The following is an 18,625-nucleotide window of genomic DNA, read 5'->3' as shown; positions in this document are numbered from 1 at the left end:
TATCATTTCCTTAACAAGGTGGAAATAAGAAATCAACTGTAGTTGTAATGTGTAGCTTCTCAAGCTTTCTCTCTAATCTCTGAAATGTGAATATACACAAATAAATCTAATTTTATAATGAGTACAAAATTATTGTAAATTGGACTATGTAATATACAGCTAATGTAATGGTATAATAAATCAACTTGATGCAACATTCATATGTCTGTATCTTTTTTTCCCCCCTTCACTGTTGAGAAATATCACTGAAGAGTCAGGTGTGTTGCATGAGATTTTTTTTACTGAAATTTTATTATAAATTAACAGCTCATATTGAACTTGTACTCCTTTAATTAGATAAACTGTTAGGTCATGGCAATTAATAGCAAAGTCTCCATGAATTATTTTATAAGGCATAGGGTTTCGACACGGACGATATACCAGAAAGACTGCTTGAGATTTTCTGCCTCAACACTAAAGGAATATGTGCTAATTATTGATTATTAAGTACTGCACGATCACCTGCCTGGGCACTAGTAGACGTCTACAGTGTTTTGTTTATAAAAAAAAAAAAAAAAATACAGTATGAAAACTTCTTTTTTTTAGTTCCATTCTCCTACACCTTTCAATCCCATCTGCTTTGATTTGAATAAATCAGAATTAAAGAAAATACCTAATTTTGAATACATTAGATGTAATCAGGTTAGAACCGTCTTCACCACCCTAAGGTCTGTATTACCAGTTTCAGTGATTTTGGACTAGGAATATAGCTTATAGGAAATGTTAGACATTCTCATTTCTTTGTTTAGATCTTATTACACACACTGTAGGAGTGAGAGTATCAGAAAGTGTGCATTTGCATTGGCCGCCAGGCATCGGATGGTTGGAGGCTCACAGCTTGGCATAATCCTTCAGTATCATCTCCAGCTTCTGGCTCATCATGATATTCCCCCTGACCTTCAGTTTGCCAGCGAAAAATGCCTGTAGGGAAACAAACAAGCAAACAAACCCCCATTGATCTCTGAACAGCAGGATTATTACAGTAGATGAATGATGACATTTGCACATCTGGGTGAATCAGAATTCATTTTTCACGGCTCATCCAGCAGTTTAGAACGTGACAAATGGTGAACGGTCTGTACCTTCTGAGGATTGAGTTTTCCCATCACCACGTCCATGAAGTCCTCATCAGCGACAGTGAAGGTCACATCAGCTTTGCCGGTGTATGGGCCCTTGTGGAGGGCACCATTTCCTGTCTTCAGATCAATCGCTGCATGTATGGATAATATTATTAGGTCTTTGTTTTATTAATATAGCTAATGATCTTATACTATATTCCAAATTGCACATCTGACTCCTGACACAGCTTCGTTGTGTCTCACCACATTTAAATCTTCTTAATTTTGGCCTGTGTATTTTGCAGTTGGATTTTTCACCACTGGAATCTAGTTGGTGGCTGGTTATATACAAAAAACTGCCACTCTGAGTGCTAGAAAATTCTCACAGAAAAGGTTACAACAAATAAGCCTTGCCAGAAAAGTACAAGCTGTTACAACAGCCAAGGGGAACAAACATTAAAATTCTTAGTTTCAGAGGAAATGCTGGATGAGCAGGTGTTTAAAAACCTTGATGTTTCAAAATAATAGCTCTAGAACATGGTGTGATTTTTATTTATTTATCTGTAATTATTTCAGGGACAGGAACAGTTGAGTGTTGAACTGAGGGGCATTGGTTGCCCAGTAGTGAGGTGAAGAATTACATATACAGGTTTTTTCTTCTGTATCTATACTGGTTAAACATGGAAAATAAATTGTTTAAATGACTCAACTACAAATATGATAAATTTAACTTACTCCACTGTGCTGCCATCTTTCCTCCTTTGGTGATTTCCCATCCAAAAATGCCATTAACTTTCTTCACAAGTTCAGCACCCAAGTCTTTGATTCGCCGGCCAATCTCAGCAAACACTAAATCACTCTGGAGACCCCCAGTCTATGACAAAATCAGAACTGTGATCATATCATCATCTTTACAGTGAGATAGATTATATATATTAAAATGGAAACATCTCTTACCTGCGCTGGAGCAGTAACAACAGAAGCTCCAGGATCTGCATATAAATCTATATATGCCCCAGATAATACCACAGCCCCACTCTCCTTGACCTACACAGCCAGAGCAGATAAGCAAAATGATTCTGAAAGCAAGAACAGCACGTACGGAGGACAACTTCCCAGGGAGCTAGTGTTAGTGCCCTTTGGGGACTGCGCATTTTCAAAAACTTAAGATTAACTGTTTCAGTTATTTCTTATTGTTACAGTTTCTTAAGACTTATACACTACCTGTTTTAGCCAGTGCTTTCACCTAATTAAATGTAAACCTATATTCCCTGTTATCATTTTTGTCAGCTGACCATTTGAATATCATTATTATTCAGAATGCAAATACATATTCTGAAACATCAGTGTTGTATCAGTTTGTTATAAGAGTGAGGAACAGAAACCATGATTTTCCAAAGAAACCTTAGGGTGAATCTCATTTCAACTCTTAGCCCTACCCCTCCGTTTTGTCTAGAGGTAGGGTGTCTCAATATTTGTTGTGAAAGAGGGGTGGACTGTATAATCCTTCAAAACTTGGCAGCGCAAGTAAATAAAATAAAATAAATAAATCAGCAAATAACAGTATTTTCTCCTTTAAAAACTATGAAAACCATTGTACTACCTTAGTTTAACGGCAATTCAGTGCATCATGTCCCTTTACTTCATAATAAGCATAAAACATCACTAGCAGTCTGCTGATGTCTCTGATTATCCAGTTTCACCTTAAATGCTGAAGCAGTTACGTTCTAGCGCATGTGGCTGCTGCATCATTTAAGGTGGAACCTAATAAGCAGCTGAATTCAGCTTTATGTCACAGAGAGTTAGGAGTGGGTGATAATATATGATTGTGGCATGCTTTTGAAGGAATGATGCCCTAAATTTAACAATGTTAAAGTCCAGAAGCACTTCACTGGTGTCGCTGCAGACTCGCAGCGTCGTCCCATTTCGTATCTTAAGATTTTAAACATTAACCCCCAGTAACTCCATTCTAAGGGCCAAGATAACGCTCTAAAACAAGGAGTAGTGGTAAAAATAAGAAATGGGATTCACCCTTAGACTTAAAAGGCTTAAGCAAATAAGGGAAACATGATGTGTTCTCACTTTACACAGAAGGTGAATCCTGTTTCCCTCCTTCCACATCTCTGTCTGAAGGGACTGCCCTGGAAGCACAGGCTTCACAAACCGAACCTGTCCCAAAAGAGGGTAAAAAAAAAATAAAATAAAATAAAAAAAATAAAAAAACATGCACACGAGTCAGAAAAAGCCCACTGGTTTTAAGAGTTAAATACCATTTTATTAACGCACTGAAAATTAATGACAACCCTTGCAGACATTAATAAAGCCAAGCAAGCAACAACATTTAAAAGGTTTGTAGTCATTCTGATTTCAAGGAGTTGAAGATTGATAACTCTAAACTAAAATCATTTACTAGAGCTCAAATGTAATAAAATCCAGATGTTTTAGATAAACTGCACTCTCCTGACAGATGTGATTAAACTCAAGAGCTTCACAAAGTTTTAATACAGATATGTATTATAGATATTCTTGCAGTTGTTTGTTTGTTCTCTTTTAATGAACTTTTATACTGATGTTTTCTTTCTCTTTATAGAAGGTTATTGTTGTTTTTCCACATGGTAGGCATTAGATGTATATTCATGTTGATGCTGTTGATATCAGTAGGTGTTGGCCAAGTGTAGTAGTCCCTATTAAAAATGTCCATATGAGCATCAAACCCATAAATCCTCAGAAATGACTGATTTTTCCACTCATCAGTGTCTATTCCATATCATATAAACAACTAATTTTGCATGACATAATCGGCCAACCAGAACAGCCTGAGCCCGAAGAAACATTCATAAATGTGCATATTTGACTAGTAATCTGTTTTAAGACTTCTTAAATGGGAAATAAAACTAAATTAATATATGCATGAATGCTGAAATCCGAAGTACCACCATCTGGTTTTACCTTACCTTGATGGATTTGAATCTGGAAACATCATTGCCAGCAAAATGCTTCAGGACATGGCGAGCAGCAAATCCAAAAGAACAGAGTCCATGCAGAATTGGGGTTTTGAAGCCTAAAATTTTAGACTGCTTTATAACCTCTGATTGATAATGCATTTTACTACAAGAAAAGCTATGATTATGATTTGCTCAGAAATGTCCTACCTCCCATGACCGCAAAGCTCGGATCTATGTGAAGTGGGTTCCAGTCTCCACTTAACCTGTATAAAGCAGCCTGAAATGCAGAAATGACATATAGAATTTTGAGTTAAAGAGATATCATGTGAATGGAAAGATTCTTCTTCACGTTATGAAACAGCCATCATGCTGACATCTAGTGGACTGGACATAGAGATACTGTACAAAAGCTATTTTAAACACGGCCATCCCTATTTGAAAGTCCACTCTATGGAGCATAAACATTTTCATTCAGGGACTACAAAGCAAGTGCATTTAAACTTTTTTTTTTTATCTCAGGTGAACATAATATATATTTTAAAATATCACAATTATTGTTTCTTACCGACAAGTAATATAAATGACTTTCATGAAAATTCAGGACACAACGTTATTTCTGTTTTTCCTCCAGAAAAATTAATATTCTGTAGATGCAAGATTTTGTTCAGACAGCAGCGATCTGCATCTGTGCATCTGTCTCTCCAGATTTGCTATCAGTTGCAGATGCAAGTCTGTTTCATCTCGTATGCAAATGCAGAATACATGGCTCCACCACCCACTATTCACACATCAGAACATGTCACTCCTTCTACCATCTTTTATACCACTGCCTACAAGATCCTTAGAGAGAACAGCTTCAGACACCCAAATGTTATAGCCATCACATTTTTAGAGCCAGCGATGTGCCCCCATAAACTTTATAATCACACTCTTACCTGATCTCTAGAGGTTTCGTCCACAATCACTGCATCTGGGGCTCTGTTTGGAGCTGGAACTGTAGGCTGGAGAGATGTACAACCATTTGTTAAAAAAAAAAAAAAAAAGTAAAACAATTGAGACACTATCTTTGGCCCTTATTCCTCACACCACAGAAATAAGTACAAATCTGCATGCTCTGAACGATGGACAAAATACTCCTCATCCCCACAACCATATGACTGCAGGTAAGCAATGAATGAGCTTTAGCACATGGGGTAATAAAAGCCCACACACAAATACCTTAGTTACATATCATTTACATTAAGCAGCCTTAGTACATGGAGATATTTAGACACTTGTCCAATTAAAAAAAAATACATTAAAGAGCTCCTTAGCCAATGGTTGTCTTTGTGAACTGAGTTTCAGGTGAGTGCACTGTTCCTTCTACTGGCCAGAGCTTAAGCAAAGTAAGTGTTAAAATCGCATAGATTAAAAATGTGTATGTGCTTTCTGTACTCTTGTTTGCTTCTGGTGTTCTTTGTACGTGCTTTGTGTTTTGAAAAATGATGAATTAATAATAAATAAAAGCTTAATAAAATTAGGTAATCTTCTTTCTGAATATGGAGTTGTGTTGGTATGAGTATGTTCATTAAATTCCAGCTGGTTGCACTATAACTGACAATAGCTTCTACTGTAGAAGGTAAGTTTTGCATGTTTAGAGACATAAATGTAGTACAAAAATGTATTGTATTTGTTTAAGAAATACACTTTTTTTAATATTCTTGATCATTTAATCATAAATCAAGCAGTTTTTTATACTGTTAATATATTCTGCTTTCACATGTAGACACCAGATGTGAGTTTGATTATACAGATATGACAAAGATGACACTAATGAATCCTGAAAGAATCTGATGAATATTGAAGGTAAAATCTGAGCACTCATTTTATGATCAGATTTGATCATATGCAAATATGATGACTAAAAGCCATTGTGTACAAAGCCAGAACACAGAATGGGTATTTACCACAGCTTTATCTGAAGATCTCTTTCCTCCGAAACCTCCAGCACCAACAATGAACACTGAGAACTGATTGTAGCACACCAGCTCCTGGTTGTTGTATGTGTGAACTTAAAGAAAGAAAGATTCTCAGATTATTTGTAGTATTAATTTGGTGTCATTCTAGTGTACCCTCTTCAACGCAGGTGTTTTAAGTGAGTAGTTCTAATGTACATGTGAAATTATATTGAAAATGTCAAAAAGACATTCACCATCCAAGAGTAGGACTGCACCGGAACCCTTGTCGAGAATATCGGCTACCGTTGCCTTTGAAGTCAGTGTTCCTAGAACGTAGACATTAGTTATAGAGCCAGTTAAAAGCAACTGCAACTGATTAGAAATGTCTTGGAAAAGACAGATGTACCAGAGGTGGGTAATGGTTTGTACAACTCCAAGTACTGCTCTCCATGCAAAAGCTATGAAGGAAAACAAAAAGTAAGGAAGCATTAGGAAGAAAGATTCTACTTTTCCATTGTAAGATCTCTATAAGGCTATACATAAGACTATGATTCTTATACATTATATGCAAACGGTTTGTAGATACACCCTTAAAATCAGCCTAAACTCTCTAGTAATAACCTTGATATAAGAACAAACATGGGGGAATTGGAGTTTTCAAAATACAACAAAGTAAATGGCATTACTAACCTAGAACAAATGATTCAACATCAGTACCTGCACTCCACTAATGTTCTTGTGGCTGAATGCCACCAAAAGCTGATTCTAGATTAAAACATTCCCGGAAGTGCAGTGGGGACAGATTCCATATTAACACCATTCATTTCAGAAAAAGTTGTTAAACAAATGTTTAAATGTAAAACCCCTGTATTTCGATTATTGTTTTGATTTGTATGTAAACCTGAATTACAAATTCACATTGTAATATACTTTCAAACTTAAATTTTTCACAACTCATATTAGGGCATGTAATGTATGTATGCATCATTTTCACAGCAGCCAATTGACTCATTTCTATCAGGTTTTATTTACTATACCGGATATATCTGATCTGTAATGGATCAAAAATATACGTACACTTTTTAGTATGTAGTGGTTTGGCCTATTAATTGCTGAACATAAATAAAACATAGGATAGGGTTTCTCAACCTAGTGAAGCACCCCTGTGGTCTGTAGGCCCATACTCAGGAAAATATTTTCTGCTGGCGGAAAACAATCACAGCATTAAACTGCAGGCACTTGGCACTAACAGGTAGAAGCAGGGTAGCAGTAGGATATAATAGTAATCAAATGACTGGCACTCAGCCAGTTATAAACAGGTGGGCTGTGAGGTTGAAAACATTGAGAACCCCTGGCTCAGGACAGCCATACACAAGCTTCTTACAATGATTTTCTTGAATTGTAGCATATTTCTCCTGACAAAAGTGGTGCGATTCAATTAAGTTTGTTGGGCTTTCTGCTCAAACATACTTTTTCTGTTAAGCTCACAAATTTTCTAGCCTAGCCTTCACCCCTAGGCACTTGCACTACATCTACATCCTGTTACATTGCTTTCTGTGTTTTGTTTTCTGCATTCTTGCCTATTGCTATTCTTCTTTGGATTATCTTTTAATTAAAAGGAGCAAATTATTTTTGTTAAAAATATTTTACTAGGCATATCCACATTAATTTGCTTTTTTCACATTTTAATTGCAGAAGATTCTTTTTAAAAATTATATAATATATACATATTATGATATGATTTTCATAAATGTTTTGTTAAATTTTTTTGTTTAAATAGTATTAAAATAAATTGTGTAAGGAATTAAATCATGAATCATTACATGCTTTTACCTCAATTTCTGAAATCATGTTTAAAGGCACATTATATGAAATTATATGTACTTTTTTGATCTACTGATAATCTAATATTATAAATTAATGATCAAATGTCTCTAATCAACTAGAAGAGGCATTTTCGCTTACTGACTGACTGACCCCTAATGTTGAAACGCGCATGCACAAGTAGGAACTGTTAGTTCAGCCGTATTTCACAGAGAGAACTTAAGGTGGCATTAGTGTGTTTATAAAACTGCATGTAGCTGTGCACAGCCACCTTAAACTTCACATGCTTTACTCTAACCTGATACGTTGAATAAATAAGTAATTGTAATTCTTAAAATCAACAAAATGTTATTGGTCTTCTTTGGTCGTAGATAATCTATATGTTTTTAAAGTTTTGTGACAACGGTTGTATAGCTAATGGGGGTCCGGCAAAACTGGGACTGCCTAGTTTCCCTTTGCTCTTGTTTCAAAATTACCTTTGATATGAGAAATGTAGATGGCCTGACGTGTATTGAGTTGAAGTGTGAAAAATTGAGTTTGAAATTCTTTAGCTTAAGTCTATGAAAACGTTTGGCCTCAAATGCTTTAGAGTAAAATAAGGCAATAACACAATGATGGGTGGGGTCTGCTAAGGATTCATTCTTATTCCTGCTCCATAAGTGAGTAATATTAACTTATTTTTGCTATTACAGATAACTTAAGGTGGAAATGTCTCGGGAGACAGCTAACTGTATTTCTGTAAATGCTACATAACTAAACAACTCAAGTTACAAATAAGATTCTTTGGTCATTTAAACAGTGAATAAAAACCTACAGACAAGTTCAACTTCAGCAACGTACAAACAATAGTTGTTTTGTCCACTCAAACACACCTTTCCACATTAAAAGACGCAGAGCTTCTGAATAAAACTACCAGAGATATCTGTGTTTCCCCACAATTGTGTACGTTCCCTTTAAATGATATGATGAATTGCACATCACATGGGGGAACATGTGTTAGGTAAATTGATTGATTGATTTTGACCTGATTACTGAGAGAATTTTTTTGAGCTAAAGCAAACTATTACTATTCCAGTACACATGCAAGAAAGAAAGAATGTACAAGAATGATGAAATAACCTAAGTGTGTCCCAGTGCTCATCAGTTCAAGCAAAAGCCTTAATCAGATACATAGTAGCTCCTTGCGTATTATAAATCACACAGCTGGAAAACGTTCTGATTCCTGAAAAGGAAATTCCTGAAAACATCTTAGAACAAAGATGATTCCTTAAATGTAGAGCAAGCATCATAAATATTCACTCTACCAGATGCAAGTTTAGCTCTAAAATGATTTAGTGGTTTGCTGTTGCTCACCTTAGTGGGGTCGAAATTGATCCCTGGAAGTGAGCTGAGTCCTCCTTCAAACATAGAAGCTTGAGCTGGGATCACACCAAATGTCGGCAGGCAGCTGAAGTCCTCATGGCCTTCATAGAGAAACCTGAGGTGGTCAGGTTCCTTAGTGGACATGCCCACTCCCAGAGCATAGAGGATACAGTGCATGTGGGTGTAGCTGAAGGTCATTTGTGGAAGCACTATACCCACAGCCTCTGTCTGCAAAAATGCAAGAAAAACAGCTCAGCCTTTAAGCATGAAAAAGCATTAATGATCTGAATGACCTTGGATATAAAGAATGTTAAATCACAAGGCAAAATTACAAAGATCTGTTTAATAAGCAAATGTAATAGTAGCAGCAGGGTCATGGGTACAAGAAACGGGCTCTAAATGCATTTATTTAGGGATATGACATAGGAATCCTATCATAATAGCTTAAAACTAAACCATCAGAGCTGAAAAATAATTATCCATGTAGTAATCAATGAGTCTAGTTCTAATACCTACATTTTAGAAACATACTGCTATGTTTTTAGCAGATATTTGTTAAAAACACAATTTCTGAGGTTAGACATATGTTTAAGCCTATATTTGGTAAAATATTCATTGTACTTAAAACAATGTATCAAAACCCTTAGGTGACACTGTGATTTTACCAAAATGTCTGCATTTTAATCACATGAAGTCTCCCCAAATACATGGTATATTTCTCTGTACCAATATCACGGGTGTGCCTAGGTCCCATTTCTGATTTTCAGAAGGACACGAAAATATCAGATATCAGCATCAGTACACAGCCACACGTATTTACTGTACTCCAATAAAGAATATTTAATCCTGGCATTTGAACCAATTTTGTGCATATTCAAATTTCTCCAAAACGTTATGTATACGAATCCGCAAATATGTACAAGTGTCATATTGGTGCATTCAGATATGTAATGCTTTCTGGACTACTCACTGGGTTGATGCCGGATGCTGAGGCTAGAGCACTGGTGGGATTGGCTTCAAGTCCTTCCCCAGCCTCCACTTGTGACAGCACCTCCACCAGCGTTTGCAATGAATCTAATGGTAGTGTGCAAAAGGAAGGGATGTTAATTCACTCCTCCATGCTTCTCATAAAGACAAAGAGAGCAACATGTCCTTCCAATATTACACAAACAACAAGCACTACAAAGCCATGCTAATGAGCCTTCTACCAACTCTGCCGCCTACATGCAACATATCCTGAGGGCAGCTAGATGAAGAGAGGAGCATGCTGTGGCCTTCACTTCTTTCTTCTGACCTTCGTAATTATGAATTCATTCAATTCATGATCTTTAGAATTTTTCTGTTTCTGAACCTTGCCTGATCACTGCTGACACTATGTGCTTGCATTATGTGCTAGTGTTTTCAAACAAAGTAACATTAGTTCAGGTTTGCAGTTAGGCCCAAAGGCCATGTATTAACCCACTTCAACAATTACCTTGTATATTAGCTGGCTTAGTGGCGTTGGTAAAGTCACATATCTGATCCCACTTTTCCCGTACCTCCTCTGGGCTCATGCTCTGGTTCTTATGCCGGACAATACTACCCTGAGTCCTCTCCCACCGCACTGGATCCAAAGAAAATTTTAAGAACATAATTAGGGATTTTTCTGAATAATTCCTCCAAATTTTAGCAAAAAAAAAAATTGACCACTAACTAGGGATGCACAATGATAATGGTATGGTACTATTATTGTCTGATAGTTACCAAAAAAAAAAAAAAAAACCCCAATAAACAAATGTTTATATATTTTTTTATATAAATATTTATATAATCAATTTATAATGTATTATGTACTATTTGCACTGTGCAGTAATTTTATTTTATTGTGACTCCAAATATAACTGTAATTCATTCATTCATTCATTCATTCATTATCTGTAACCGCTTATCCAGTTCAGGGTCACGGTGGGTCCAGAGGCTACCTGGAATCATTGGGCGCAAGGCAGGAATACACCCTGGAGGGGGCACCAGTCCTTCACAGGGCAACACACATTTATACCTACGGACACTTTTGAGTTGCCAATCCACCTACCAACGTGTGTTTTTGGACTGTTGGAGGAAACTGGAGCACCCGGAGGAAACGGGAAGAACACACCAAACTTCTCACAGTCACCTGGAGCGGGACTCAAACCCACAACCTCCAGGTCACTGGGGCTGTGTGACTGCGACACTACCTGCTGTGCCACCGTGCAACCCTATAACTGTAATATTGTCCTATAATGCTAATCCAGGTGGATCTAGTCTCACTTTAAAAAATAACTCAGTGGGGATTTGCACGTCCCTACCAGTAAAAAAAATAAATAAATAATTGACACACATGTCATTTCACTTACATTTGCCAATCCAGCCAGCACCAACCTGAGAGAAGCAGTAATAAAATGTGTGCTGTTTATAACTGGAATATCAATTAGTGTGTATTTATTTATTTGAAAAAATTCAATTCACCAATACACCCACCTCAAAAAGACTGCCATTCTCCTGACACTCCTCATGGCACAGCCAAAGAACAAGAGGAGCTACATATTCTGCTTTCAAGGACTCCAAGAGATCTGACAAAAGAACAAGCAAGATGTATTGTCATTCACAATTAGGCGTGCACAACGGGCAACTCAGAGTAACACGCATCACACTGCTTAATATCAAGATTCAAAGTGGTCTATTCAGCCACAGGCAATAAAAGGTTATTTGACAGTTAGAATTATCTCACAGAGCTTTCCTTTGTTCCAAAGGACAGCAAGTGTCAGCTGCTACTGAACAAAGTGTGTGTGTGTGTGTGTGTATATATATATATATATATATATATATATATGAAGAGCTGAGCAAAGCAAACAGGATGCTGTATTGCTTACAAGCATCATTGATATTTTTGTTGCAAAAACAGACACTTTAAAAATACAATATCACACCTAACTAGAGTCAGGAACATAAAAACGCATGCAGTGACACCCTACATTATAGTGTTGCCTCATTATCATAATTTAACAAAAATGTTAATGACAGCACTGTAAGATTAAAACATTTGTACAAATAATGCTTTACTAAACTGAGATTGAATATTTTGATACTGTACAGAATGACAAAGAGATCTTAACCTGGAGGCATGACAGTCTGTGTGAGGCGTGAGCCTGCAGTGGGGGCTATGGTATTGCAGTGGATATTGTACTTATTGCCTTCAATGGCCAAAGTATTTGCCAATCCCAGAATGCCCAGCTTGGCAGCGCTGTAGTTAGCCTGACCAAAGTTGCCATAGATCCCAGCAGCTGATGATGTCATGATTATTCTGATTCAGCAAGTCCACAATATAAATAAAGAAATGACAAATTAACAATTTTTTTTTTCAAAATACAACTTTTTAATAGTAATATTGGTAATATGCACTGCTATTTTTATGACACTACCTGCCAAAATTTTGGTTCTTCATGTGATTCCATGCTGCTCTGGTAACTAGGAAAGAACCCCTTAAATGTACTCTATGAATGAGGTCTGAAAAAAACAGAAATATTATTCAAACAGCATAATCAATCAGATTCTGCTTTAAGGCAGTATAGATTTTAGACATATCCACAATCCATACATACCCCAGTCCAGGTCACTGGTTCTAGCAAATGACCGATCACGCAGGATCCTTAAAAATAGGAAAATATATAGGTATACTGTAGTTCATAGAATCAGGTGGAAGCTTCTTTGTGTGAGCAATTAAAAAAACAACAATATGTCCATTTCGTTAAGACTTTTTCTACTTACCCAGCATTATTTACTAAGATATCTGCAAAGCAAAACAAAATGAGACCGTAAAGAACAGTGATCGCCAACAATGTTCACAGAATATCATTTTATAACTCTTAGAAGTGCTATTACATTTTTGCTATTAAAATATTATGTAATTACACATTTAATAACAGGTTATTTTGAATGACATTCCATATAAAATTAAAGTATGATCTCCTTCAAAAGCAAAACTGACAAAATCAAAATTCAAATCCTGTATTTATTTACAAACACAAGTGCTTTCAGATAAAGCCACAATCAGTACATTCAGAGGAATACCTTCCCACGTTTCCATGACCTACAATTAAAATCATATTTCACCACCTCATCTGTGTTATCTGTGATTTGCAAGGGAAAAAAGCAAACGGCCTAGCCAGGTTTAAAGTCTAAATAAAATTTACTACAAATTACACATAAGTTATATCTATTCTCACCTATTCGTCCAAATGCATCCAGGGCTGTTTGAATGACTTTTTCCCCATCCTCTACTGAGTCTGTGAAGATACAAGGCATCATACTCAAAACAATAAATTCACGTTTGAGATTCAAGTTTGATCATCAGACAGACAATTACACTTATGCTGTGTTGCACTCTCCTCACTATGAGCACAATGCAGGTTTGCCTAATTGTCTATTAGCCAATATACCCAATATACCAGAACAGGTGATTTACTGTTCTGCTGTCCAATGTTGTTGTTTAAGCAGCAATCTGAATAAGAATTAGTGGCTGGCTGCATATGTCTCAGAGGAAGCATGTGTTAGACTTCATCCTGCCAGCTTGGTAGAACAGTCTAGAGGGGGAATGGAATTGGCCGTGAAACACTACAATCTGAATTAAAAAATGAAACTTACCAAAACATATCATTTGAACAGGGGTGGCAAAATTTAAAAAAGATGTTATCACAGGAGTCGTTAGCTTTAACAGTAGAAAAATTCCTCACCATAATTTGCCACAGCTTTGCCACCTTTAGCTTTTATCTCCTCAACCACCTTATCAGCAGCTGCCGAACTCTTCCCTCCTCCTTTTATATCTCCACCAAGGTCATTTACTGTGTGTTAAACCAAGAGTCCAATGTCAGGCAAATATCTATGAATAAATGGTCTGAATGAAATAAAACTTAGTGAATTGATTTAGAATATGACCTACCAACAACAGAAGCTCCCCTTTCACCAAAAGCCAATGCATACTCTTTCCCAAGGCCTGAAAGAAAAATATTTTAGAACATATTCCTATATACATTTAGTACATTTACAATATTCACTAAGCATCTTGCTAAACATGTGCTTTCATGTAATCGACAGCTGTAATTGTGCAAGTAGACACTAAGTGTCAAATAACAAATGTAGTGCAAAAAAAAAAAAAAAAAACACAATAAAGACGGAACATTTTTAGTTTTTTTTATATACTGCAATTACAATTTGAAAAACTGCAGTTTTCATATTGCAAGACTTGCCAATGTAAATATAGACAACATTATCAGGAACAATGTTACATTTCTAGACCACTCAGCCTGTATTACAATAACTAAATACACACCCAATATTTATGGTGAAATTAGTTATTAGCATAAAGGTTGTAGAATTTCATTTTTACTTGCCACACCAACTAAGCTTGTACAATATGGCAGTTTACTCAACTCTACACAATTATTTGCACACTATCCCAATATTCAGTGTTTTTACTTGATTATATTTTAAATTATATTGTAGTGTGTAGCATGTTTTGAGTATAGTTTTGGACATGTTTGTTCTTGATAATTATACAGGCACAGTTTTCATAGTGCTTATTTAATTGGCAAGAACGCTACAATGTATTACATTATGAAACCTGAGTATAGTTGAAGAGACCAGGAGCTGGAGAAATGTATAACCAATATGAACTACTTGGCTGCACATACATCACCACCAAAAGTCAAAAAAAAAGAAAATCTAGTCATAAAAAAGAACTAGAAAACGCTCCATGCTGCAGGAAGCCATCATTAATGTCTGAGTATTTTTTGCTGTTTAAGTACTATTACAATTCACATTGCTCTCCTCTTAGTATAATAACCCATTACCTACTGTAGTTCTGCCCTTTGTTCTGTACACATCATTTATAACTGACTCTGTTGCAACTTTGGGAATCTAACCTGCAAAGAAACTTTGTACTCTTAAGCCATCTGAGTTTCACACATTTCAGTTGTTTTTTTGTGTGTGTCCAACCACATTCAAATCAAATTCAAATATTTTCAGTAAAAAGTAAGTTTTTGCCACTGAAAAAAACATCACATCAGACCTATTCCAACCAGTCACTCTAGCAAACAGACATGGAACATCATTTAGCCATCAAGTGACTTAAATACTGAGGAAAGGGAAAATCTCTTCAAAGTCATGGTAAAGGCCTTTGACAGCTTGTAGTGTCGTTTCACAATCAATTTGTTCGGTCTGAACCAAAATTGCAGGTGTTAAATGTGCTTCAGACCATGGTCCAGACCAAAGGGCCAAAATTTGGTCTGACCCATAGAAGTGGTCTATATCCAGATCAAACAGAACCAAGGATTGTTTTGTGTGCAGCATCAAAACAATTTTGAATTTTTCCCAGTAGTCGTGGCTATACAAAAGATAAAGATGGACATGACCAAGCAATTTACTCACAGGAAAAAATGTAAAAAAAAAAAAAAAAAAAAAAAAAAAAAAAAAAAAAATGTAAAAACATTTACTTTTACTGTACATTCATTGGGTAGGTATTCAGTAATGAATACTCAGATCTGAGTATTCATTTTTTTTGGATAAATATGACAATCGAATAAGGCAACGCTCCACTTCAACTGTATTCAGGCTCTACAGTGATTAAAGGAAAAGGGAAAAAAATTCAAAATTCAAAATGGCTCTGCTTCCTTAGAACTCCTAGGGAAAGTCAAGAATGAAGCCTAAAAGAGCCTAACACCCTACAACAATCTACCTACAGCTACAGTCCACTTTGACCTCGAATTAGACCAGACCACCTCTACAAATCTCTAGTTAACTCGTGTACTCTGTGCCCTTAGCCAAACAGTGTATGTGCGAGTTAGGGAGTGAGTTAGTGGGAGCTGTAGCACAGACTCAGGGCTTTAAATCAGGCACCGGATGTAGATTTTCTAAACAACAAACAACCCCCCACAACAAATTATGCTACCAAAGCTCCGAAGCCCTAAAGAATGGTATTCGGGACAGCCCTGTGAACAGTGAAAATCATTTATTCATTCATTCATTCTCTGTAACCGCTTATCCAGTTCAGGGTCGCGGTGGGTCCAGAACCTACCTGGAATCATTGGGCGCAAGGCAACAGTGAAAATCAGTTGATATAATTTTTTTCAGTGGTCATGAGTGATTTAACTTTCAGAGCTGTAAACATGATGGAGAATACAATATAACACCTTTCTCCAGTCTCACACATGAGCTGACTTGTTTTTTTATATTGTGCATATAAAAAAATATAATCTAAAATTTAAACAAATGTGATTCTCACTGCCTTACTTCTGATTTATCCAAAACTGCATGCTAACACAAAACATGGGGTATAAAATATACTGCATCATTATCAGAAGGGGACTCGGCAGTCTAGAAGTTCAACCACTGAAACTGGAACCAAAAAGGAAGCTGGTCAGTAAACAATCAATGCCTGGTCCAGACTTTCCAGAAAAGCTAGTCCAGTGTTGATTCCTGTCTTGTGTTGCGCTCTGCCAAAAGCTAATATTTAGCTGATATACGTGTTTTTATCAGAGGAATATTTGGGTGGTCACTTTCTGCTTAACCTTTCTTACTGCACCCTGCCATCTTGTATGTACAATCCTGTGTTAGCAATCACTGTCTTTTCTCATGAAGAGGACCAAAGTTCCTAAAGGTCGGGAGTAGTGTGCATGCGGGGCCAGGCCGTCTAAGGAAACGAGGTGCCGAGAACAATACACAGAGGGTGTGTGACTTCCTTCTCAGCTTAGGTTGCCTTTATTTCACTATAACTTTACACTGAAATTAGTAGTTTGCTTCTATAATAATGTTAAAAATTTTAGATATTTGAACTTTAAGAAGACTGATAAAGAGTATGTCCCCCCTTTGCTGCAATGACATCTTCTACTCTTATGGGAAGTATTTAATGTTTACCAAATACTGAAGCATCCCTGTGAGGAATTTGACTGCAATCAGCCACAAGAACATTGGTGACATCAAGTACAGATGTTGACTGATTGTGGTTCTGGATTCCAAACACCACTACAACTTATACGAAACGTAATTGAAGGAGCTCAATCGTTACAAAGAAAGCAGGCCCACTGCTCTGCATGTCAATGCTGGGGTCTTTTATACCTCTCCAGCTCACACTTGGCAAAGCTTAGATTCTTAGATTCACGTGCAACTATCCCAGAGCGTCTCAATCTACTCACAATACCCTTCTACGGAGACTACGTAAAGAGTGTGCTCAGCCTATGTCAATAGTGGATGCACATTTATGCATCAGCGTTTATTCACTACAATAACCAAAGTATACTACACTAAATAACAGTAGCCACTGACAAATAAGACGACCAAGACATCTGTAACTCCTGCTAGTGATATACAGCACTATGCTACCGTATTGTCAAACGTTTTGTCTTTCACAGACCCAATTCTGACCCAATTAGCCCAAAACTAGTCTCCTAGTCTTTAAACCGCTATAAATCGCTTTTGAGAGTACTGAAAAAAGGCGAGTGTGCATTGTTTACAACAGATGCAGCAAAAGTTGAATGTTCCGTTTGGTCCAAAGTTTCTCTAAGTTATCTGGCTAACTCTATGACATAACTCTCAGTGTTGGAGCTAGCTGTTAGCGCAATAGTTTTCTGGTTTGGGCTCGGTTAGATGTCACAGTCTCGCAGCTTATTGTGCTTGTTTAAAAGCTACGCTCGTGTGTGTTGCTGTTTCTTTTCCTTTCAACACAGAAGGGATATCCAACGTTAAATAACGAGCTGTTTACTGTTGCTGCTAGCCAGCTAACCACAGTCAGCTGTAATAGGCGCAGATAAATTGAGCTCTTAGCACTGAAGACTTGCACAAGGACAGCTACAGTCCTTCGAAACTCACCTCCTCCAGCTCCCGTAACAACAACCACTTTTCCAGAGAAGGACAGTGGCGCAGACATGATGAAGAGCTGCAGTAACAAGTGGACGGACAGTTACTATACCTTGACTCTTCACCTACTGCCTTCAGATTACGTCACTGCGTCACGTCACACCAGCAGCCAATCAGAAATCCGTCTCAGGTACACTGCCCAATTGGTTCACAGCGTGTACTTCTCAGTATTGAATCTACTAATGTGGTTACTTTAAGGTGTACGTATTTTTCCCCAACTGCATCCAAACACACACACACACAACCGTTTGTTTCTGTAAATTGCGGGAACATTACACAGATTTCTGTATATTGAGACTTTCCATAACTTAAACTACTCACCCTAACTGCACCAACACCAAGCTTAAAACATATCTTCACCTTAAAATGTAATGATTTACCACAAACAGGTCCCCACAAGTAAGATAAATAAAAGTAAGATGCTCCACAGCATGATATATTTCTGGTATACTCACAAACTCACACAGAGACCGTTTGAAACATCTCCATGAGCACCAGGCACCTGTGGTAAATGCCTGGTGTTGGAAAGAGGGAT

The 18,625-nt window shown here is 36.9% G+C and overlaps 1 protein-coding gene across 1 annotated transcript; it reads right to left on the bottom strand.

Moving 5' to 3' along the window:
* Positions 1–17: 17 nt before the first annotated feature.
* On the bottom strand, positions 18–18,174 carry hsd17b4 (hydroxysteroid (17-beta) dehydrogenase 4). The gene is made up of 24 exons (XM_066643759.1): positions 18,043–18,174; positions 14,120–14,173; positions 13,914–14,021; positions 13,407–13,466; positions 12,949–12,970; positions 12,783–12,829; positions 12,603–12,687; positions 12,297–12,484; positions 11,662–11,753; positions 11,538–11,562; positions 10,640–10,768; positions 10,136–10,239; positions 9,157–9,393; positions 6,386–6,437; positions 6,234–6,305; positions 5,989–6,092; positions 4,978–5,043; positions 4,250–4,319; positions 4,052–4,158; positions 3,180–3,266; positions 2,055–2,144; positions 1,833–1,971; positions 1,122–1,249; positions 18–960 (listed from the first exon to the last, which is right to left on the bottom strand). Exons 1-24 carry the CDS (start codon positions 18,098–18,100, stop codon positions 871–873), a joined length of 2,214 nt encoding a protein of 737 aa, XP_066499856.1. The 5' UTR covers positions 18,101–18,174; the 3' UTR covers positions 18–870.
* Between the last annotated feature and the right edge of the window lie 451 nt (positions 18,175–18,625).

The sequence above is a fragment of the Hoplias malabaricus genome, chromosome 14 (genome assembly GCF_029633855.1).
Source record: "Hoplias malabaricus isolate fHopMal1 chromosome 14, fHopMal1.hap1, whole genome shotgun sequence".
In the NCBI taxonomy this organism is placed as follows: Eukaryota; Metazoa; Chordata; class Actinopteri; order Characiformes; family Erythrinidae; genus Hoplias; species Hoplias malabaricus.
The sequence above is the reverse complement of the archived record's forward strand: the minus strand, read 5'-3'. Positions and strand labels throughout refer to the sequence as shown.